General features: G+C 46.2%; 3 protein-coding genes and 1 non-coding gene across 4 annotated transcripts in view; 1 reads left to right on the plus strand and 3 right to left on the minus strand.

The window, feature by feature from the left end:
* Positions 1–5,338, minus strand: part of LOC101650227 (carbohydrate sulfotransferase 6) — a gene marked incomplete at its 3' end in the record, with an annotated part of 10,855 nt that extends 5,517 nt beyond the window's left edge. The window contains exon 1 of the mRNA XM_013005157.2: positions 5,097–5,338. The remainder of the gene's footprint in view (positions 1–5,096) is intronic.
* Positions 5,339–6,567: 1,229 nt separating this feature from the next.
* LOC115870772 lies at positions 6,568–6,727 on the minus strand. The gene has a single exon (XR_004046903.1). It is a non-coding gene; the product is annotated as a U1 spliceosomal RNA (small nuclear RNA).
* Positions 6,728–8,986: 2,259 nt separating this feature from the next.
* The window catches only part of TMEM231 (transmembrane protein 231), a 26,609-nt gene continuing 11,902 nt past the window's right edge, over positions 8,987–23,693 (minus strand). Inside the window, exons 3-7 of the mRNA XM_013005156.2 lie at positions 18,176–18,304; positions 17,529–17,672; positions 14,123–14,204; positions 10,122–10,227; positions 8,987–9,504 (exon numbers count right to left, since the gene is read on the minus strand). Of these exons, the coding sequence (XP_012860610.1) occupies positions 9,324–9,504; positions 10,122–10,227; positions 14,123–14,204; positions 17,529–17,672; positions 18,176–18,304 (642 nt within the window). The 3' untranslated portion in view covers positions 8,987–9,323. The remainder of the gene's footprint in view (positions 9,505–10,121; positions 10,228–14,122; positions 14,205–17,528; positions 17,673–18,175; positions 18,305–23,693) is intronic.
* On the plus strand, positions 15,698–16,066 carry LOC105978829 (60S ribosomal protein L34-like). The gene has a single exon (XM_045293830.1). The coding sequence runs from the start codon at positions 15,698–15,700 to the stop codon at positions 16,049–16,051; it is 354 nt and encodes a 117-aa protein (XP_045149765.1). The 3' UTR covers positions 16,052–16,066.

The following is a 23,693-nucleotide window of genomic DNA, read 5'->3' on the forward strand; positions in this document are numbered from 1 at the left end:
CGGTGTAGGGCTGGAGCTCAGCTCCCTCAGTTGTACTCACGTCTAATCCAGCTCTGCCCACCTGCACTCCTGAGGACCCAGCCTCTCCCCTCTCCCTGGCATGGAATGGAAGGGAGTGGAATGTAACACCAGATACTTGTCCCAGGCTCAGCTTTCTCTCAGCTTGGCATGGGCTGAAGGCCATCTCTGTTTGAAAATCTCCACGGCTGGAGAAAAAGGATTTCGGATGAGTAATCAGTGGACTCTAGGCATCGTGGGCACCACAGCGCTGCTGGAGCTGGGGCATTCTTCTGGGGTGGAGGGGAGCTAAGGGGAGGGAGGAGGAGAAGTGAGAAAAGGAAGCACATGAAAATTCAGTGGGGAAGGAGGGGAGGAGGAGGGCACAGAAAGAAGAAGACTCCTCCTCTCTGGTCAGCACCAGGGTACTGCCCACATGCCTACTGCCTACATGCCAGCCCTTTCCCTTCTATCTTCTGATGAAGCCTCACAACAGCCCTACTGGGTGGGCCTGAGGATCATTCCATCTTACAGTCCAGGAAACAGCCTTGGGAAGATGAGGAGAGTGGCCTAAGGGAACCACACTGGATGTAGCACAGGCAGAACTCTAACGTCAGCACTTAATTAATTACATAGTGCCAAGCAGGGCCTCCAATTGGTTCTTCCCGGGGCTGGCATGTCAGATGAAGCGAAACTGAGGGGACCAGAATTTGTAAGGTGTGGATGTTCTGGAACAATGGCCAAATGGGAAGCATTTCAGGTGGATGCCCTGCTGGGCACTTGGCTCCTGCCCCGCAAAAGACAAGGGTAGCATTAATAGCTTGTAGCTTGACCTTCATTCAGCTGAGCAAGTGCACTTCCGTCCCAGGTATACTGATTCAGCTTCTACTGTTTCTCAAGATCACCAGGGAATTCTTATGTATTCCCAGCAGGGGATTCTCAGCAGGGGGGAGGTCAGATTTGAGTAGTCCGGATTAACAACCAAATCTCTTACCGGCAGCATAGGAAACAATCAGTGAGGCCCCACCTAACTACCACTTTGAATGGCTTTCACTCCTAGAAGTCCTGGCAATAATCCAATCTCTCACACTACACAACAACAACAACAACTCACTGACTGCCATGGACTCCTTGCTGACCCATAGTGACTCTATAGGACAGGGCAGAACTGCCTCTGTGAGTTTCGGAGGCTGTAACTGTTTATAGGAACAGAAGACCTCGCCTCTTTCTCCTGAGGACTGGCTGGTGGTTTTGAACTGTCAACCTCACAGATCACAGCCTAAGGCATAACCACTATGCCATCAGGGCTTCTATCGCCCACATTAGGTTCCTGAAATGTTCACTACAACTCTTTCAAGTCTTCCATTCCAGGGTTTTGACCTGCAAAATTGACCTATTTCCCTTATTTTTCTGGTACATTCACATGTTATAATTCAAGTCTATTCAGATTTAGTTATGTTGGCCATGACAACTGGTTTAACCTGGTTCAAAGCCCTGGTATCAAGTGGGAAAGTATAACAACATTTAAATATATATATATTTATGTGTATGTATGTGTGTATATATATATATATACACATACTACAATGTGATGATCATTGTGTTAAACACACACAAATCTTAGAAAACATCAAGAAAGTGAAAAGGACAACTTGAGATGGGCAAAGTGATTTGCAAATCATATACATATATGACAAGGAACTTATATCCAGAATATATGAACCAAATCAAACTCACTGTCATTGGGTTGATGGTGACCCACAGTAACTCCCAGGATAGGGTAGAACCAGGGTTTCTAAGACTGTAAATCTTTTTTTTTTTTTTAACTGTAAATCTTATAGGAGTAGAAAGCCTCCTCTTTCTCATGAAGAGCAGCTACTTTTTTCAAACTGCGGACCTTGCAGTTCAAAGCCCAACACACAACCAACCACAACACAGGGCTCCTTAGAATATATAAAATGCCAAAAAATCCAAAATCACTCCCATCAAGTCAATGTCAACTGATAGCAATCCTGTAGGGCAGGGCAGAACTGCCCCTGTGAGTTTCTGAGATGGTAACTCTACTGGAGTAGAAAGTCCACAGAGCTGCAGGTGGTTTCAAACTGCTCACCTTGTAGTTTTTAGTCCACCACAAAACCACTTGTACTACCAGGGCTCCTAAAATATATAAAGAACTCTTAAGAGGAAATGGAATGTGCACATGAAAAGCTGTTCAATGTCATTAGTCATTAGGGAAATGCAAATTAGAACCACAGGCGATACCACTTCACACCCACTGAGGTGACTACAACATAAAAAGACAGTTAAGTGCTGGCAGACCCTCAGACACTGCTGGCCAGAATGCAAAAATATTGTAGTCACAAAGTGGCAACTAGTTTGGCAGTTCCTCAAAATGTGAAACACAGAATTACTAACGGAGCCAACAAATTCACTCTTAAGTACATACTGGAAAAATAGAGAAACATATGCCCGTGCAAAAACATCTGTTTATAGCAGCCATTACAGTAAGATCCCCAAACTAGAAACAATCCAAATGTCCATTAACTGATGAAAAAAAGAAAAAACGACCCAAACCAAACTCACTACCTTCGAATCAATGCTGACTCATGGAGCCCCTATAGGACAAGGTAGAACTGCCCCTGTAGGTCTCTAAGACTGCAGCTCCCTATGGGAGGAGAAAGCTTCATCTTTCCCTGCCAGAGCAACGGGTGGTTTCAAACTGCTAGCTTCCTGGTTAGCAGCCCAACCTACACCACTATGCCACCAGGGATCCTCAAAGAAATGAGATAAAGAGTGGAATATTCCTACATTGGAACCGCGTTACTCCCAATAAAAAAGAATGTTGGGATCTATAAGACACAGTATGGCAGGAGAAAGGTGCTTGCAAACTCTGGCTCCATTTCCCAGCTAACCACAATACTCAGTTGGCTGACAAGGACCAGCGATGGAATGGAGGATAGCCTTACTGAATGGTGTCAGGCTCCCCAAGCTCACCCTCACCTCAGGTTGGTGGCTTGGGCCTGGCTGTGACAGAAGATGTGTTTGGCCCCAGAGCTCACCCTTATCTGCCATCTCTCTGCTGGCCCAGAGGATGCACCCATGTGGCGCCAGGCAGAAGACAAAACGCTGCAACTGCAAGGCCAGATGCTAATGGGAGGAATCATCTGCCTGCAAGAATCTCTTAGGAAATGAATTCAAAATAGGCTGGGAATGTTGCTAGGGGGTGTCCTGGGGCACTTCAAAGCTGGTGAGCAGAGACAGGATAGAAACCCCTTTCCTAGATTCGGCTCTGGTCCCTCCAGCATCCTCAACGGGTTCTTTACACAGCACCTAGGTCAGCCCCACTCACAGAGCCTTGCAAACTGGATGCTGGAGGGTCCCAAAACCCAGGGGTTCCCCATCCCTTCTCCGCAGCCACATTTCTGTATTTCCCAGAGTCCCCGTATAACAATGACAATATGGAAGTACTCCTTTATTTTTGTAGCCTCTTATTTTGACTAATTTCTTTTTCAAAAGGATATCACTCTTTCAAATTAGTGGCCTTAAGAAGAAAAAGGAAGGGGCTGGGTTTTTTTGTTTTTTTAAGAAACCATCTCCAAAGACAGAACCAAATGCAATGCATGGACCTTGTTCAGATTCTGAAAGGGACAAACCAATTGGTCATCAGTGGGACAAAACGGATTGAGTATTAGGTGATAGAGAAATTTGGTTAGGGACAGCAGGTGCTTGTGCACCTCCCATAAAACTGGCAGCCGGAACCGCCTGTCTCACCAGAGGACGCAGGGAAAGTGCACAGGGGCTCACAATAGAGGGCACTTGTTCATGACTGTGTGAGCTGGGGCAAACTCATCTCTCTGTGCCTGTTGTGGCTTTTTGTTTGTTCATCTATAAAACAGGGGCAAAAATAAGAACCCACCTTAAGGGGTTGAGATGAAGATTAACTGAGTTAATATTTGTAGAGCATTTAGGACCATGCCTGGCATACTGATATGTATTTTGTTCAGGACTCTTCCAGATCTTGGGGAGGTGAACGATTATATTCTGTGGATACACGGAAAAGCCTTTTCATATGGAAAATCCAAGTGGTGGGACAGCAGCCCAACCCAGTTCAGGAGGCCACAGTGTTACAGCTCAATGGAGTTTGGCAAATACAGGCCGGGGCCAGGCAGGCAGGCACAGATGACACACACATGGCTTCTAAAGCCAGTCTGGGTTCTAATCATCCCTCTACCACCATGAGCTAGCTGTTTGACTCTGGGCAAGTCACACCAAACCTCTGTGCTTCAGTGGATCCTTTTAAGAACCGAGCCAGGGGTCCTCAAACTACTGCCCAAGGGCCACATGCGGCCCACAGAGGACATTTAACCGGCCCGCTGGGTGTTTTTGTCCTGTTTTGTTTTTTTACTTCAAAATAAGATATGTGCAGTGTGCATAGGAATTTGTTCATAGTGTTTTCTTAAACTAGAGTCTGGCCCTCCAACAGGTCTGGGGGACAGTGAACTGGCCCTCTGTTTAAAAAGTTTGAGGACCCCTGACCGAGGCTGTAGCAGCAGCTTCACACTCAAGCTCTGCAAAGCCAGTGCTGCCAGAGTAGCGTTTTGTTAACTAGCTCTGGTTTTTGCCTCACTCAGTTTCAATCCTGCCTGTGTTCCATGTCATCAGAAATGGTACTTTTAACAACCTCCCCTCTCTGATAATCAGAAGAGAAAGGAGAGTTACCTTTGGCTGGGCACCCATACCGAGGTGCTGTAAAGACTGGACTGCTAACCCCACGTCTGCTCCTAGGGAGTAAGATGAGGCTTTCTGCTCCCACAAAAATGTACAACCTCACACCCTATATAGTACATAGGGTGGCTCTGAGACAGAATCGACTGATGACAGTGGGTTTGCTTTGGGGGCTACACTGAGACCCAAGAGGACCCGTTCCACGGAGCGCTGGGCTGTATGGCTCTCCGAAGCTGCTGCAAGGGCAGCCTTGCTCCTCCTCGTCCTCCCCAAGCCGGAGCCCCGAGCTGCAGGATCGGTGCTTTTCCCCAATTGCACCGTGGCCGGGTCCCAAGTCCACCTCACTCTGGAGAGCCTGCAAGCAACTTACTTACCTAAAAGCTTGAGATCCTTGCCCGACCTGGCGCAGCAGTTCCACAAGTCACTTCCCTCGCAAAGCTTGGCCAGGGCTCCCTGACGCCGCGGTCTCGTCCAACTTCTCCCCTGCAGCTAGTCGGCAATTGGCCCACAGTGGCAGGAGGGTCTGCAAAGGCGGATCCGTTCCTTAGGGCCCCAAGAGGGATAAGGAAGGGCACGCTAAGTCTCGGCCAGGGCCACGAAGGTGTCAAGACATTGCCAAGAATTTCAAGTAAAAGTGGGAGTTGTAAGGATGGGGTGTTGGGGTGCTCGGCGCGGCAGGGCGCTTAGGAGGCGGCGAGGCAGAGGCGCGGGGAGCCCGACGCGCGCCCGGGGCTCCTGGGCGCAGCGCACCACCTCTCCGAGGGCGCACAAAGAGGCGCTTTCAGCCGGGCTGCGGTCCCGGGCGGAAGCGAAGGAGAGGAGTCGGCTGGCGCCCTGCTCCTGCCATCCTCCCCTTCCCAATTCCCTGGCTGGGGTGCCAGTTACGGGAAGGCACAGGTGGGGTGACGGTGAGGGTGGGGGTTATGTCGCAGACTCGACCTGGGACGCCAGAGGGCGCACCCGGGGTCGCGCTCATCCCCCTAATTGCCCACTGACGTTGTCTCCCCTCCGATCTCCAGGGAGCGCGGCTCCAGGGAGCACAAAAGGCCTTTGTGAAGGAAACCGAATCGTCATCTTGCCCTCGCGGCATTCTCGCTATGAAGTGACTGGGAATCTAAATCTTGTCCAAGTCCCCAGCCTCAGCCCGAAGCCCAGGGGCTGAGAGGCCCGCTAACCCCCAGGAGTGGGCTCTCATCTGTCCCCCTCCTGCAGTCCCCTCTGCCCCAGCACTTTCAAGACAGGGAAAGGGGTGCGGAGCCGGGGAATGGCTAGGGCACAGGTGGAAAACAGGCTCTGATAAATACAGGTCACAACTGTTTACTTTTGGTAACCCCCCACCTCCGCCTCCCAGGTCTCTGGACATTCCAACACCTTGTAATCCACCCTCGGTGGGGTCTCCAGGAACTAGGAATAGGTACACTTGTCACCTGACACAGTCTAGCAGGATGAACCCTGAGCTTAAACAATCACAGCTTTTGAATTATTCACTCCTTCCTAGGCGCTATCTTTAAGCGGGTAATTAAATCCACAGCTCGGCGGATGCACACAGGGGACATGGGTGTCATGATAGCAACAAAAAAGGAAAAACCACCCAAAGCTCAGAAAGACCTGCACCTGAAGGCCTCTTGTGATGACTTCTGGGTAGTGGGGTTAGCAGTTACTTTCTTTTTTAATTAATCATTTTATTGGGGGTTTGTACAGCTCTTATCACAATCCATCCATTGCATCAAACACTTTTAAACATATGTTGCCATCATCATTTTCAAAACATTTTCTTTCTACTTGAGCCCTTGGTGTCAGCTCATTTTCCCCCTCCCTCACAAACTCTTGATCATTTTTTTCCCCCAGGGGAGAGCGCGAACAGTCCCCCACTACCACAAATGATGCAGTAGTTTCCCACATTTGGGGAAATCACAGGGGTCAGCACATCGGGAGTGCAATGGATAAGCCTCGCCCTAGGAAAACCACCTTCGTGATCATGGTATCTCCCCTGCCAGGTAAATATAATCTTGATAATTTACAATTTTTTTTTCATGTCTTACACTGACCGCTGTCTCCCTTCACCCACTTTTCTGTTGTTTGTCCCCCTGGGAGGGGGTTATATGTAGATCCTTGTGATCGGTTTCCCATTTCTCCCCCACCTTCCCCTACCCCTCCTGAACAGTTACTTTCTTCAGGTTCCTATCATTTAGCAGTTTTCTCCCAAAGAAAGGCACAAACCCACCCCACCCCATCCCACACTCGAGATATGAAGGGGAAAAAAACAACAAAGACCTAGAACTGCTGTATTGACTGCAGATGCGGGAATGGGACCCCACAAAGCAGGTGTGTTAGGTCCCTAAGGGGGGGACATTATCTCAAGGCCTGTTTCCAGCTGAGAATGTCTCACCTTTTCCTCTTGCAGCTACACCATCGCATTCAGGTCCAGACGCCACCAACATCCGATCTGTAAATAATTTTGTATTCACCAGACCAGACTGTTGTAATTTTCCAGCCTGCGGCTTGCCACACGCCCTGTGGATTCCACCGAAAACTCACATGTGTTTGAGGCTAGACCAGGGGATATTTGCCAAGGACCTAACAAAGGCTCCAAGGTCTCAGGGCCATGCTCTGGCACAGCCAGAGTGCTGGTGAGAAACATGAAGTGTGAGAACCTCTGTTGTCTCAGTCCACCTCCCCCCCCCCCAACAAATCCACAGTCAGTCTCCCCTTCTGAGTATTTTTTTATTAGGAAATTACAAACCATTGGGGATTCTTTAACCACATTTGCATTACACCACTTCAGTAAAAGGCAAAACAATATTTATATGAGGGGGCTTCAAAAGAAACTCCTTGGGGAGAAAAAAATGTTCATAGAAAAATTCTATTCTTCTTTGCATTTTAACCAACCAGAAACCATTTTTAGTGGTTTAAATGTCCATGGGGAAAAATTAGTTTTTAAGCTGTCAATAGGAAAGAAAAAGCGGGGGGCTAGTGATAGGGAAGTACTTCAAAATAGTTCTGTTCCCCCCAAAACAATGACTTGGGTCAGCCGAAAAGGAAATGAACAAAACCAAAACTCTTGGAGATCAAACTCCAGGGAAGGAGGCAGGCCATGAGGAGGGGGTCTGTGGGTGGGCATGGCAGCCTGGGTCATGAAGGCAGGCCCTTCCGATGTCTGTGACAAACCCTTGGAGGAGACTGCCTGTTTCCAGGGGCACGGACTTGCATAATCCGCCGTCAGTGCAGGACAGAGGCTCATTCTGAGCAGCTCAGCCTCCAGACACTCACTCAGCCCTAAGGGCAAGCCAGCTGGCCTCCGCTGTGTCGGTCTGCTAGGGACCCTGCTGGGAGGAATTGCCACCGACCCGGCATCCTCGTCACCCTCGCACTGTTCTCTGTGTGTGTCCTCCAAAGCGGTCCACTCAGACGGGCACCTTGGCCTCTGTGAAGGGAAGCCCAAGTAGCTGGGCTTCTCACTGGCCCTCCAAATAAACTCTGTGGTCTTCGTCGGGGATGGGAGCCAACACCAACAACAGCAACCTTGTCGTCCTTTCAAGAAGGGGGAGGGCTGTTAAGGTCGGGGGGGAGGAAAGTGGCTAGGCTGTTTGTTGGGTCAAGGCCATAGAGAAAGGCCCTGTTGTTCCAACCCTTGCTACCCCCCCCCCCCTTGTCCCTGCCCCACCCCCCCTCTGGCTGAGAGGATTGTGAAGGCAGGGCGCAGGGCAGACATAAAGGGCTGTCCAGCTGAGCGGATCACAGATAACTGCGCTACTATGACGGCAGGTGGACGGTCCTACTGTCTTCCAGTCGCCTCCCCTCAGCACAGGCGCCGGCATGCCCTCTTGCGCTGGCCCTCCTTCCAGCAGCTGAAGGCCTCCGACCTGGAAATTCAAGTTCCTAAGGGGAGAGTCAGTACCAAAGTAGAAAGTGATCGTGATTTGCATATTTAGCATTCAAGACCTGAAAAGCATAAGGAGTGGCTTAGAATCATACTCACTGACAGGAAAGAAAGAAAACAAACAAACAAACAAACAGAACACAGTCCTTTGCTGTTTAGTTAATTTTGACTCATAGCAACCCTGCAGGACAGAGTCGAACTACCCCTGTGGGTTTCCAAAGCTGTAAGTCTTTTTAGAAGCAGTTTCATCTTCCTCCCATTAGACCTTCCAGTTCCAGAAGGCCCTGTGGTTTATAATGTTGTTGTTTGGTGCAGTTGGGTCAGTCCCAACTCAGAGTGACACTGAGCAACAGAACAAAGGACCCCTGGTCTTGCGCCATCCTCATAAGGCCAGTTCGGGCCCACTGTTGCAGCCACCGTATCAATCCCTTTCATGGAGAGTCCTCCTCACTTTCAGTGACTTGGCAAAGCATGTTCAACAGAGGCCAAAAATGCTTCGCGTGTTCCGTGAGGAGATTCTGAGACGCAAGGACTGAATGTTTTCTCCGGAAATTCAAGCAGGTCCAGGGCAAAAGACAAAATAGCCCGTTCTCAGGTCTTTCCACACAGTAATCCCTGAGGATGCTAGAGGTGCCTGAGTTATGGAACTTGAGGGAGCACATGTCTCCCGGTGGCACATGTCTCTGGACTGTTGTCAGAAATGTCCCAAGATGAGAGCTCTTTATGACAAATGCTCCTTGTACCGTTCTCCTGGGAATGTGGTGCCTACAGGGATGGTGGTCACCACCTGATTTTGAAACACAAATATTTTGATTCTTTCAAACACCCATAGGAAGATGAGCAGGATGCTGACATACTGGACCCAGGCAAACTTTATCATCTCCCAGAATCCTGGTTGATAGGTGCAGGCAGTTAAGGAGTCACAAGAGGGTATTTTGAAAATAAATGTTAAACTGGGCTTTCCATGGGCAGGAAATGGCAAAAATGTTTCAAATACTCTTAAGAGAAAGGGATAACAAAAGATGACTAAGGCATACACAGGGAGGAATTGCTCCGGGAGAAGATATGAATAGGAAATGAAAAAAGGTCTGCCATCTGGACAGCGTGCAGACAGATACGAAGTCATTTGTGCGGTGATCCCGTATGATCCGGCCAAGGCCCCTGATGCGCAGCCACAACCCATGTGTCAGTAGAGCCTCTGCCATTTGCTATGATGCTGAACAGCTTGCAGCAAAGATTCCCCAGAGTGTGAGAAAAAACAGGCCTGCTGATCTGCTTCTAACAATCTCCCAATACAATATACCGCCAGGATTGCTCAGGACTGGGCACTACTTCTTTCTCTTGCCCGGGGCGACTCCAGGGCAGCTTACAACATTACACCCTGTAGCACTTTCTAATCTAAGGCTGACCAGCATCTGACCTACTCAGGGAATCGTTTTTTTATCTATTTTTGGTTGTTGGGGGCTGGGGGGAGGGTAAGGGCTAAGGGTGAGCTATTACAAGTTCATAGAAAGGATATGAAATGACTTCCACGGGGTATCGGATGACAGCATTGATCACAAACGGAGCTTCTGCGGCCCTTCCAACCAGCCAGATGGGGTTAGGGTCCATCAGGATAGTGGTGACTGCAATCAAATCATGAATCATTAATCCAAGGATGGATGGCTCCTTTGGTAAAACAGACTGAGCGGTGTCTTAATTATCTAGCTCTGCTGAAACGGACATACCCCAACGGGATGGTTTTAACAAATAGAAATTGCTTTTGTCACAGTTTAGGGGCCTTTACGTCCAAATTTCGGGCGGCAGCTCTAGCTGAAGGCTTTCTGTTTCCGCCTTTCTTTTGATTCTTGGAAACAGTGCAGACTGGTGTGCAAGTCTCTGTGTAGGTCTCTGCTTTCAAGTTTTTTGGGTGTTGTCATGGATTGAATTATACCCCAAAACTTAGGTGTCATCATTCCCAGTATTGTGTAAATGTTCCCCATTGTGTGATCTATTAATTCTCCTACAAATTGGAAATTGTAATCTCTGTCTGTGGGTAATGAGGCAGGATTAAAACAAAAACCAAAAAAAACCCCACTCACGGCCATCCAGTCGATTCTGCAGGACAGCGGTGAACTGGCCCTGAGGGTTTCTAAAGCTGTAAGTCTTTGCAGGACTGGAAAGCCTCATCTTTCTCCCTCAGAATGGCTGGTAGGTTCAAACTGTTGACCCTGCAGTTGGCAGCCCAACGTGTAGCCCACTAGACACCGGGGTGGGGCGGACTGGTGCCATCCAGTTGGTCCTGACTCAGCGCCACCCCGTGTACTACAGACACCGGCCAGCCTGTGCCGTCCTCAGCGGTTTCCAGGTCCGAGCCCACTGGTACAGCCACTGGGTCAGTCCATCTTGAGGGCCTTTCTCTTTTCCGCTGCCCTTCTACTTTACCAAGCGTGACGTCCTGCTCTAGGACTGTACTCTCCTGATAACGTGTTCAAAGGCAGTGAGACTAAGTCCCCCACCCTTGCCTGTAAGGAGCACTCTGGCTGTCCCCCTTCTTCAAGACAGATTTGTTTGTTCTTGTGACACTCCAAGACACTTTTGATATCCTTCACCAGCATAAATCCTCTTTAATATAAAGGGCAGGATTAAGTGATATTAAAAAGGATTTGGCTATCTGTTGTGTTAATAAGGGTGGGATTCAACATCCTTACTCATGCCACAACCAGTCCACCATGCAGGGCTTTAAACCAGTTTGTTCCACTCTACCCTCTGCTAAGAACTTGCCCGTCCATCCCAGATGAGTCTGAATCAGAATCGGTGTGTGAACAGGCCGCCCAGAAGAAGTCATCAGAACGCTGCCAACATAAGGGGAGTTTGTTTCCCTGGGGTGTTTCCTGCATCATTTTTTTTTTTTAATCTCACAGGTGATAGAGAGAAAGACAGCGAGGAGCTTCCTACCACCAAGAAAGAAGAGCCAGGAGGAGAGCTTGTCCTTCGGATCTGGGTTTCCTACGCACAGAAACTCCTCCACCCAGAGGACGATGGATGTCAAGGGCATCCCCCCAAAGCTCAGGGAAACCCAGCCCTGGAGCTGACATCCTCTGGATTTGGACACCTGGCCTCCTCAGCTGTGGATGGAAAATGTTGGTGAAAAGTCATCCACTTGTGGCACTTCTGTGATAGTAGGCCTAGATACCTAAGACTTAGTGGAATTGTCAGGTCATGTGATAGTTCTATTTTTAGTTTTTTTTCAGAGTCATCACACAGCTTTCCACAATGGCTGCACCAATTTGTATTCCCATGAGCAATGGATAATGGTTCCAATTCCCCGAGACCCTCACCAGCATTTGTTAGTCTGTTGTTTTGTTTTGTTTTGTCTGGGGGGGGTGTCTCAGCAGTTCTAGTGGGAATGGCTTTGATTTGCATCACTGTGATTTGGATTCACAGCTCTGAGGGATACTGACATTGATCATCTTTTCATAAGTTCGGGGTTAGCTGAAGGTCCTTGTTAGTGAAATGTCTGCTCAAGACCTTTGCCCATCGTATGAGTGAGTTATTTGCTTTCTTGCTGCTAGGTTGTTGATATTATATATATCACATATATATTTATATTATATATAATATGTTATATTATATATAATATATTATATTATAACATATCATATAATCATTATTTTTTTACAATTAAAAACCCAACTTCCTTTAAAATAAGAAAGCATGTGCAAAATTCCTCAGACATGATTAAAAGACTTATTTCAAAATATGTATGTCAAAAGTTGGAAATAGTCTATGCTTCCACAATTGCCGAATGGCTAAGTAAAAGAATACGATGCTGCCATTAAAAACAGCACCAAGTGAAACTCTGTGGCAGCGTGAGGAAATATTTATATTTCCAGGTGAAATAAAAACAAACCCAGTACGACATTCTAAAAGAAAGCTTTCTGACATCCTGTCACAAACAAAACAAGAATGCCACTAAACAATCAGTGGGTGCCAAGAGGTCAGGGAGAGGAGGTGGGGCTGGTGGAGCTTGGGCACTTTTATGCAATGAAATTCTGTGTGAGACAGTACGATGCACAAACGCACGTGCTATTGTTCATTTGTCAAACCCCGTAGGACTCTACGACACAAAGGATAAGACTTATGTAAACCTTGGACTTTGGTTAAGAATAATGCACTCGTTAATCGCTAAGCAGTTATGACACATGTACCGCAGCAATGTGAGATGTCAGTAAATAGGAAAAACAGTGTGTAGAGCAGGGGTCATAGGGTCCTCTGTACATGACAGTTCTGCCAATCTGAAACTTAAAAAACAAAACAAAACGTTTTAAAAAATCATCAATGTGGCTACTGGTTACAGGTTGGGCTGCTAACTGCCACGTCAGCAGTTCGAAACCACCAGTGGCTCTGTGGGAAGACAGGGCTTTCTACTCCTATGAACAGTCAGTCTTGAAAAGCAACAAAAGCAGTTCTACTCTGACGTGCAGGGTTGCTATGAGTTGCCATCAACTCAACGGCAGTGAGTAGATCCTGAAACGTCTCCATATTATGATTGATTTTGTGTGTGTGTGTGTGTGTGTACTGAACATGGACGAAGACTAGCAAGAGTTAAAAAAAAAGCTGATTGATTGTTCCTTCTCCTGTCACACTGTTAAATGTCTGTGTCACGTGACCATGAGGTCTGTTGCCAAGTAATGCTTGGGTACATTCAGAGAAAACCTTAGCCAATGTACTGAGCCGAGCACTGAAGTCTGTGGCAGGTTCTACCAGCCTCTCCTCTCTTGGGTATAAGCACAGGCTAGTGCAGCGGTTCTCAACCTGTGGGTCACGACCCTTTTGGGGATCGAATGACCCTTTCACAGGGGCCCCCCGATTCATAACAGTAGCAAAATTACAGTGATGAAGTAGCAACGAAAATAATGTTATGGTTGGGGGGTGACCACCACATGAGGCACTGTAGGAAAGGGTTGCGGCATTAGGAAGGTTGAGAGCCATGCTCTGGTGGCTTCGTGGGCTACAATCTGCATGACTGGCATTTCGAAACCACCAGCAGCTCCTAGGGAGAAACATGGGCTTTGTGTTCCCTTCTACTGCAGGACACAGCCTGGGACACCCACAAGGGATCACTGAGTCAGCAAGGACATGATGGCAGCGCGTCTGGTTTGGTTGCTCACTGCATTCTGCTCAGACTGCTTGTGTGGTACTTCAGTTGACCACATTCCTTCTTCCCTCTGAAATTAGGTGTGGCAATGTGCCTTTGTCCTTTTAAAGGATGGCTGAGGCTGTGAGGAACAACTCAAATCACTTCAGTGGTGGGATAAAACAGTAACGCATCTCTACGCACCTGTCCCATCCCAAGTGTAATCTCTGGGAGAGGAATGGAGAAATCCTAGGCACGCTGTTTGTGTCACCTGACGGAGCATTGATTGGTTTTGACATTTTCATCCAGGTAAGGATTTCCACCATTTCTCTCCATCACCCCTGTTAACTAACCTGGAAAGTCCTCTTGCATGGGTTGAATGACCACCACCGGTAACTCACCGTTCCTTTCCTGGTAGGCCGCAACAATGCGCGTGAGGTCGTAGTCAGAGGCAAAAGGGCTGGTTCCATTGATCACAGACACCTGGGATCACAGGAGGACGCGTGTCAGGCCGAGCTGTTGCACCACCACTATTTCTACCCACCCAGGCCTGTTCTAGAACCGATCACCTTCTTGGAAGATGATTCAGTTCTCTTCTGGAACAATTTTAAGAACATCTACTTTTACTCTACTTTTCTTAAGGATGGAAACGGCTGATAAGTACCTTTCACAGGTCTCAGAGTTGTTTATAAGATACCCCTCTCGATGTACACTGGTACAGATAGGAATTGAAAATACAGGGAATCCAGGGCGGATGAGCCCTACAGGACCAGTGGTGTGAGTGGCGATACCGGGAGGGTAGAGGGAGAGTGGGTTGGAAAGAGGGAACCGATTACAAGGAACTATATGTGACCTCCTCCCTGGGGGATGGACAACAGAAAAGTGGGTGAAGGGAGATGTCGGACAGGGCAAGGACAAAATAACAATTTATAAATTATCAAGGGCTCCTGAGGGAGCAGGGAGAGAGGGGAAAAATGAGGACCTAATGCCGGAGGCTTAAGTGGAGAGGGACTGTTTTGAGAATGATGAGGGCAATGAATGTACAAATGCACTTTACACAACTGATGTATGGATGGATTGTGAGAAGAGTTGTATGAGCCCCTAATAAAATTATTTTTAAAAAAGACCTTAAAAAAATAGAAACAAAAAATGTTATCACAGTGAGAAAAAAAAAAGATACCCCTCTCTATTCCAGTGAGAGTTAGTCTTTTTTATTTTTAAATAGGACCTATGTCCAAATCCTTTTTCTTATTCTCTGACTCTCCCTAGTTTAAAGTCTTTTAAATGTAGAGATTGAAATAGGATGAAATCAAAGTAGTAAGTATATTAATCCTTAAGGAAGGAAACCATTTCCTGTCTCCTTTTTTAATCATATTTCTACTGATATAATAATCCCATATATAATCATACGCCTGTGGCTATAATCCCATGTTGGAGGGCATTACCTGCGAAGGAACAGGAGCAGGATGAGATTGAGATCTGACCTTGGTAGAGGGTGTAAAGCTGTGGCACCCTGTTTAATGGTTATCTTGGTTACTGTGGATTGTTGTAATGGATGTAAGGATCTGCTACCGCTGGAAGGAAAAACCTGCTTCTGGAGTGGCCTAGGGAAAAGTTGGGCTGATTAAAATTAGTAGGAGACCAATGCCTAATGGAAACATCCTGCCAGAGGCCCCAGGTGGTAATGTGCATAAATAAGATATAGTCCAGGGGTGGAGAAGAGATCACTATATTTATATTTGGGTATAATTAAAAAGGCGAAGAGTTATCTGTTAATTGGATTGCATTACTGATACTCAACTTAACTCCCCCCAAACTCCCAACTCTTTCTCTGCAGGGCTCGGGTAAGAAGGTAGGGAGACACTGATAGGATTCGACTGTGAGTCACTGTGAACAGGAGTCCCTGCAGTGCCATCCTGCTGCACAGAAAATGAGCCCTCAGGCTCTTCCGGAGACGCTGTGTGCAGGCATTCAAAATGGTTCAGTGTCTGACCTACCGGCGCAGGCTGTCTTACAATACATCCTCTAACAAAACTAGGCTGTCCCGAACCCCTGGTAACAGAATTGTTTACTTATATACAAAAAAGGCTGGGAAAGCGCCAAAATCTGCATGTGGTGTGTGCCCAGGCCGACTTCGAGGGGTCCGTGCTGTGAGACCCAAAGTTCTCATGAGGTTGTCCAAAACCAAAAAACACGTCAGCAGGGCTTATGGTGGGTCCATGTGCGCTAAATGTGTCCGAGACAGGATCAAGAGTGCTTTCCTTATGGAGGAGCAGAAAATCGCTGTGAAAGTGTTGAAGGCACAAGCACAGAGTCAGAAAGCTAAATAAATAAAAGTGGAGCTTGTTTGAATAATAAATCAAATTATTTGTTCTCCTAAAAAAAAAAAAAAAAAAAAGAAAATGAGCCCTCTGAGAAGCAGGGGGTGTGATCTCATCACGGAAAAGAACCAGGAAGGAAGCATGTCCTTTGGACCCAGCATCTGGTTTACCCCTGCCTGACCTCCCAGTTTCGGACTGAACAGCACCCACCACCGCATGCGACATTTCCTCAAACTTTCGCGAGCTTCTATGGGACACTGCAGTGATGTGCAGAACACAGATACATGAGGGCATGCACTGAAGGGGGGTGGTGGTGGAGCCAAAAAGCATCATGGAAGAGTTGGACATTTAGAGCATCATTCAACCCCAACTCCTTGGGACTAATCTTGTATTTATCCCTTTAGAAGAGATTATTGCCACAGCAAAGGTGACTGTATAGATTTATCTAGAATAGTCCTGGTTTATGCCTCTAACAATTGTTAGTATCCCATTCTCAGCTTCTACAGGAGCCCGATCCTCTCGTAATCGGATCACGGTGAGAAACAAGTGATCGCATGCATGGCTTCCAGATCCAGGAAGACAGTTCCTGGTCCATTGCTTTCCAACTGTGGGACGTTGGGAAAACTAATGAATCCGCGTAAGCCCAGTCTCCTCAAGTGTAAAATGAGAGCTAATTCTTTCAACAAATATGTCCGAGTGCTTCCTTTTTTTAAAAAAAAATTAATTAATCCCACCACCCCCCAGTGTTTCTTACGTGCTGGGCACAAGAGACATCAGTGCTTTTAACCTTGAAGGGGACAGCAAACACCCAAAATTAAAACATCCCTTTGGTATGTCAGGTAGCAATAAGAAAAACAAAGTTTTGTGTGGGATGACAGGTAATGCAATCGCAGAAAGAAGGGTCAGGAGAGGACTGTGCAAAGTGGCATTGGACAGGGTCCTGGGTGAGTAGTAGGATGAGCCAGTGGGTACCCGGCCGAAGGCATGGCGCAGCTGCACGCTGGCTTCAGAGAACAGTAAAAAGGCTGGTGTGGCCGGGATGAGCGAGGGGGAAGGTGATAAGGCACGTGGCTGGAAAGCTAAGAAATGACAGCTGACGGCCTCGCAAAAGCTTGCCATGATGATACATGTACACCTCATATTGTGGGGTTGGCAAACATTACACCCCCAATAAACAGTGACTGACATGTTTAAAATGTTTACACGAATTAAAAAAGACCTCTTGGAATACACCCTGTGGGTGTAACTGAAAACAATAAATAATGGAGTTGTTTGATAAGGCAAAAACAGATTTTCACATGAAACAGTATCTATCTCCGTATCTCTAAAGACTTCATGGCAAGAAGTCTTGGGAAGTCGTCTTCTACACCACACGCAGGGGAAAAAACACCAGGTGATTTCCAACTTTCATTTCTCTGTCTTCAGAGAACTTGATACACATTATGGGAGAGAAACAAATAAGTCAGACAACAAGAAGCATCCTTACGTTGTACCGGACATCCAAGCCACTGTAGCTTAAGGGCTGCTTCTGCTGCAGCTTCAGGTCTCCGTTCACATACAACTGGGACCCTGGAAGGGCGAAGGAGGACTGCAGAAACGCCATGCTCTGCATCACGAACGTGGACATCCTCTGAAACCATCAGAAGCAGAGACGACTCCCATTGTGGTCACACTGGACGGGCTCTGGGCTCTACGATTCCCATTGTGGTCACACTGGAAGGGCTCTGGGCTCTACGAGTGGTGGGTTGGGAAGCACCCAGAACCCTGTGAAATGCAAATAAACCCACTGCCTTTGAGTTGATTCTGACTCATAGCAACCCTACTGAGGAGAACTGTGCCACAGGGTTCCAAAGTTATCGTCTTCACAGCTGTAGACCGATACATCTTTGTCAGGAGAGCTGTTGGGGAGTTCCAAAGGCCAACCTTTTGGTCCGCAGCTGAGCATTTTAACCACTGCCCCACTGGGGTTCATATTAATTAATATGGCACCGATGAGAAACATGCAATTTGCATAAGTTAAATCTCAAACTGCACGCAGAAAGAGTATACACAGAAGTCAGAAAGAGGGCCCTGTTCTATTAAAGGCCAGGCGGGGGACGTGGGGGAGGGCAGCCCTCCCTGACCGCAACTCACGTGCAACTGGTAGGAGAAAGTCAAGATAAGCTGCACACCCAGGACGTGCTCAGAGGACTGCAGGGGAAGCTCCAGTTTCAAATGCAACGCATCCATCTTTCCATCCTGGTTCTTGTCTTCTTCTCTGCTCTAGGAAACCCAAAAAGGCCAGTAACCTCAGTCTTTAAGAAGTTCTGGAAGAATCCACAAGACCATAATATAATGATCCATTGTCCTTCTATACGCAAGCTTTGTCTCCCTCACAAATAATAATAAACAGTTTACCCATATGAATCCATATGGGTAAAAAGACACACAATGTGCATGGCCCTTGAACGTCGTACGTGTCTAGTTTGGCTCTTGACCTTGGAGAAGCACAAGAACTTTAAATGGCAGGAAGAGCAGCAACAGGCACCCCTTTCAGTCGGGGTGCTTTCTCTTTCTTTTGGAAACCGTGCTTGAGTTTGTAAGGACATTTAAAGAGGGCACCACAGGTATCTATTTCTTGAGAATTCAACTGCTCGAAAGAGAAAAAAAAATCTTGTGAAATGCTCTACCCTAATCATTATACATTATCTAAACAAAAGAGAAAAAAGCCAAGCTCTATTTATACATTTCTTAACCACAAGCGTCTGCTCTCAGTTCTTGACGTTGAACCGCAACTGCTCATTGATGTCAGGTCTTTGAAGCTGAGTGCACCTTTTAGTGTCAATCAATAAGAAGAAAAGGGAAGCTAAGTAAATCAACAAGCCATCAAAGTAACATAGATACTGTATAACTTATGGGGGGGAAACAGGCAGGAATCTTAGAAGGTCAAGAGATAGATTTTATCTCATCAATCATGATGTTGGGAGTCCCCAAGTCAATTCTGACTCAGAGCCCCCCTATAGGGTAGAGAACTGCCTCACAAGGATTTCCAAGGTTGCAAATCTTCATGGAAGCAGACTGCCAGATTCTTCTCCTATTCAGTGGCTAGTGGGTTTGAACTCCTAACCTTTTGGTTAGCAGCCAAGTGCTTACCCACTACACGTTTTTTGTTTTATTTTGTTTGTAAAAGGTAACCAGCTCCACTAGCCATAGTCTTGCTTCATTGTGATCCTAAACTTACTAGCAGGAAAGCTGATACTGAAATAACATCCACCACTGCTGTGACTCCTTGGCACAACTCTGGATCTGGTTGTCACAACTAATCTGTTCTCACTGAGAGTTGCCAGAAAGATTTTTCTACAGAATATCAACACTTCCATCTGAATCCTCCATCTACTGATACATTTTGCTTTCGTCATTTCCACGACATGAGAATGAGACTCTTTGTTCTTGTATAGGCTGATATGCTTGGTTGTCTTAATTTAGACGTTTCAGTGAAACCTCTCCTCCATGGGTGCCCCAACTGGTAACGAGAACACTGGTGGCCTAGCTCCCTGTATCACGGCACCACACCCCACCATAGTACAAAAACAGACAGACAAATGGCGACCAGGAAGAACGGCCTGGAAATCTACTCCTGAAAAAATGTCGCCAGTGAAAACCTTACGAATAGTAGCGGAATCCTGCCAGATATGGTGTTGGGAGATGAGCCTCTTAGATTGGAAGGCACTATAAGCACAACTAAGAGCAACCCCTCAAAGTAGAGCAGAGTTTCATGGTATGGATGAGGTAGAGCTTCTGGCTGTTCATTTGCTGGTGGGGCGGAACTCAAAATGGGAAAACCGCAAACATCATTCATCATCACAAAGCAGAATGTACAAAGCAGGAATCTCGGGAAATTACAAGTTGACAAAAAAAGTAAGTGGATCTCAAAAGATTGATATCCAAGACAATAGTGACATGAACTAGTGCTGCCCACTACGAATTGGACAATCTGTTTCTATGATCCCAGAATGACAAATGGAAGGAAAGAGGCATTGCAGTCACTGTCAAAAAGAACATGTTAAAATCTATCCTGAAGAACCATGCTATCGTTTGATAAGCTAATATGCATGCACATACAAGGAAGACCAGTTGATAAGACTCTTGTTCAACTTTACACGCCAAGTACTAATGCCAAAGATGAGGTTTTTTTAAACCAGCTTTTGCAGTCTGAAATCGACGGCATGTTTATGCAATCCATGTGCACTGATAATTATTGGTCACTGAATCTGAAGGCTGGAAACAAGGAAGGATCAGTAGAAAAAGAAGGCCTTGGTGAAAGAAAGGTCTCTAGATATTGCATGATAGGATCTTGTAGGGCCAATGTAGTCAATGCAAATTAACTTTTTTTTTCAATAACATAAACCGTGACCACACACATGAGGGTAGCTGGAGAGAGTACACAGGAATCAAATCCACTAGAACTGTGGAAAAAGACAATGCAGAAGCTCAGCATCATCAGTCAGAACAAGGTCAGGGGCTGACTTACATGCAAGTGCAAAAGTTAAAGAAAATTGTAAGTCCACAAGAGTCAATGTACACCCTTGAATATATCTCATGGGAATTTGGAGACCCTCCGAATGATAGATTTGATACACTGGACACTAATGACCAAAGACCAGACCAGCTGTGGGATGACATCACACATGAAGAAGCAAAAGGTCACATAAAAGATAAGGCAGACAGACATGACCGACTAGATACAAGAGGCGGCTCTGATGCTTGCTCCTGAAAACACAGTAGCTAAAGGAATGGAAGTGATGAAGTAAACAAGTCATACAGATTATTTCAAGGTGACCAATGGGCACCCTGGGGAGGCTGAGTGAGGCAGCCTACATTGAATTGACCAGATGAAGAGATTCTTTTTTTTTTTTTTTCGGAAGAGATTCTTGAGCCTGTGAACTGGTGCATATTGTTGACTTTAAGGATGGCCTGTTCGGATTTGACTTTACTTATGGATGCAGACTTCGCAAGGTTCCAACTGGAATGAAGATTCTTCATGTCAAAAAATATGGTTGTCTCCTCAGAGCACTGGGTTGATGTCAGTGGGCAGTATATCAATTGGATACCCAAAATTGGGGGATAGAGGCATGAAGTGGTTGACTTACAAACTTTCATAGGTAGGGGAACATATTCACAGGATTATAGGATTAAGGTGTAGGTGTTCCTTAATTGCAATTGTGAAGGCTAAAGAATTATGTACAGGTACCATGTTGGCAAGGGGTGGATTGAGATAAAGTTTATTGTGCCAACCTGGCCGATAAAACACATGTGGGGTTAATTGAAGGGTGGAGAGAAAAATGGCTCAGTGAGCCTTGCCTTTCTAGTTCTCCCAGAAGGGTGGAGGGAAGGTGGGGTAGAAAGGTGGAACCAATCACAAGGATCTACATCTAATCCCCTCCCTGGGGGATGGACAACAGAAAAATTGATGAAGGGAGACATCGGGCAGTGTAAGACATGACAAAATAATAATTTATAAATGATCAAGGATTCGTGAGGGAGGGGGGGAAGCAAGAAGGGAGGGGGGAAAATGAGGAGCTGACACCAAGGGCTCAAGTAGAAAGAAAATGTTTTGAAAATGATGGCAATAAATGTACAAATGTGCTTGACACAATGGATGTATGGATTGTGGTAAGAGTTGTACAAGCCCCCAATAAAATGATTTTAAATAAATAAATAACAACACAACTGAGACCATAACTGGATGGTCCCCAGGTACCAGTACTGAGCATTTTGATTAAAAAAAAAAAAAAAAAAATCTACAGAATGCTGACCAAAAGGGAGGAAATTCAGAACAAAATTTCAAATTCTCATGGTTTCCAGACCTTCTGGGGCCACGGGGGCTGGATAAACCCTGAAGCTCAAACGACTGCCCTCAGATCATATTTAAACCTTAAACCAACACTATCTCCTGAATTCTTCTTAAAACCAAACAATAGTCCAACTTAACTACCTGAGCACTATCCGAGGGACTATCTGTATAGACTCACGATGACAATACAGCTCCAGAGACAGGCAGGAGCCTTTGGGGACAAGGCGTTTATGCTGGTGGAGGAGCATGACAGACGAGGAGGGTGAGAATGGCTACACAGCTCAGAGCATGTAGCTAACATCGCTGAAGTGTGTGAAGTAGAAATGGTTTCCCTGGTCCATGTTTTGCTAAGTATACTCTTAACACAAAATATATTATAAATAACAAAAGTTACAGTTGTAAGATATTAACAACGAAAGAATTCTAGGGATGCCAGCCAAGGTGAGCTGACCAAAGCAGAGCAAGGTCATTTCCCACTTCAGAGGCCTTTTCTCAAATTAGCAACTGCAAAGCCACCTCCTAACCTTGATCTAAAATCACTGTCCGCAAGCAAGGTTGTGTGATCTGCACAGTGCAGGCTGTTAACGAGTCTTCTTCCAATCCTGATACTGTGTTCTCTCCACATAGCCCAGTTTCTTGGATCATTTGCTTAGCATACAGATTTTATAAACCTGGTGAAAGGACACAACCCTGGGACACAGCTCCTGATTTAAAAGTTCTCAGTATCATTTGTTCAGTTTGAACAACTACCTCTTCTTGGTCTAAGTACAAGATCCACCTGACCACAAGAAAATGTTCTGGAATCTCCATTCGTCACAATAATATCTATACATTTGTTTTATAATCCACACAGTTAAATGCCTTTGCACAATGAATAACATAGGTAAACATATTTCTGGTATTATTTGCAGCTAACATCCCTCTGATACCAACAATATTATGCATAGTTCCATGTTCTTCTTGAGTCTGGCTTAAATTTCTGGCAATTTCATGTAGATGTACTGCTGCAACTATTTTTGAACTACTTTCAGAATTTTACTAATGTGTGCTATTGATATTATCCCATAATTCTGCATGCTGTTGGATCACTTTTCTCATCTCAATAAGCCCTAACTCTAACTCACTTGCTGATAAACTTTTTCTTAGAAACCGAGGAGGAACGGAAACAGGAAAACAAGAGGAGGTGGGATCAGGGATGGCACATTGTGGGGATTAAAATAAAATGTCAATTGTTGAACGTGAAACTCACAGTCTGCTCTATAAACCTTCACCTAATTCACAATGATTAAATCTTTTTTGTTTCTTTTTGTTAGAGGTGTAAATAACATGCAGGCTAAAGACATAATATATAAGAAGAGGCTTCAAAAGGTTCACGGAAAAATTCTATTAGTGTTTGATTCCACTTGTCCCCAAGCTTTTTCAAGGCCCTTGTACAGTCTCCAGTCCCTGAAGAAGGCCATCCGGGGTGGTAAGTGGAGGGCCAACAGGATAAAGCTGACCCTCAACCAATGGACTGACACCAATGCTGCAGCAACAGCGGCCCAGACACGACTCGCGGCGGAGACGGTGCAGGAGCCAGCAAGACTCCCTTCTGCTGGACACAGGGCGGCTGTGAGTCAAACCCAACCTGACTACACCTAATGATAGCAAATATACGTAAGAGATTAATGGGATAAGAGATGACAAAATAATCACTGATAAATTATCAAGGGTTCATGAGGGAGAGGGGAGCGGGGAGGGAGGGGAAAAAATGAGGAGCTGATGCCAGGGGCGTAAGTGGAGAGCAAGTGTTTTGAGAATGATGAGGGCAATGAATGT

The sequence above is a fragment of the Echinops telfairi genome, unplaced genomic scaffold, assembly GCF_000313985.2.
Source record: "Echinops telfairi isolate 266 unplaced genomic scaffold, ASM31398v2 ScPeMD7_2291;HRSCAF=2852, whole genome shotgun sequence".
NCBI classification, from domain to species: Eukaryota; Metazoa; Chordata; class Mammalia; order Afrosoricida; family Tenrecidae; genus Echinops; species Echinops telfairi.

Bases quoted from the DNA above. Each gene is read 5' to 3' on its own strand.
- LOC105978829 (XM_045293830.1), top strand. From the start codon at position 15,698: ATGGTTCAGTGTCTGACCTACCGGCGCAGGCTGTCTTACAATACATCC.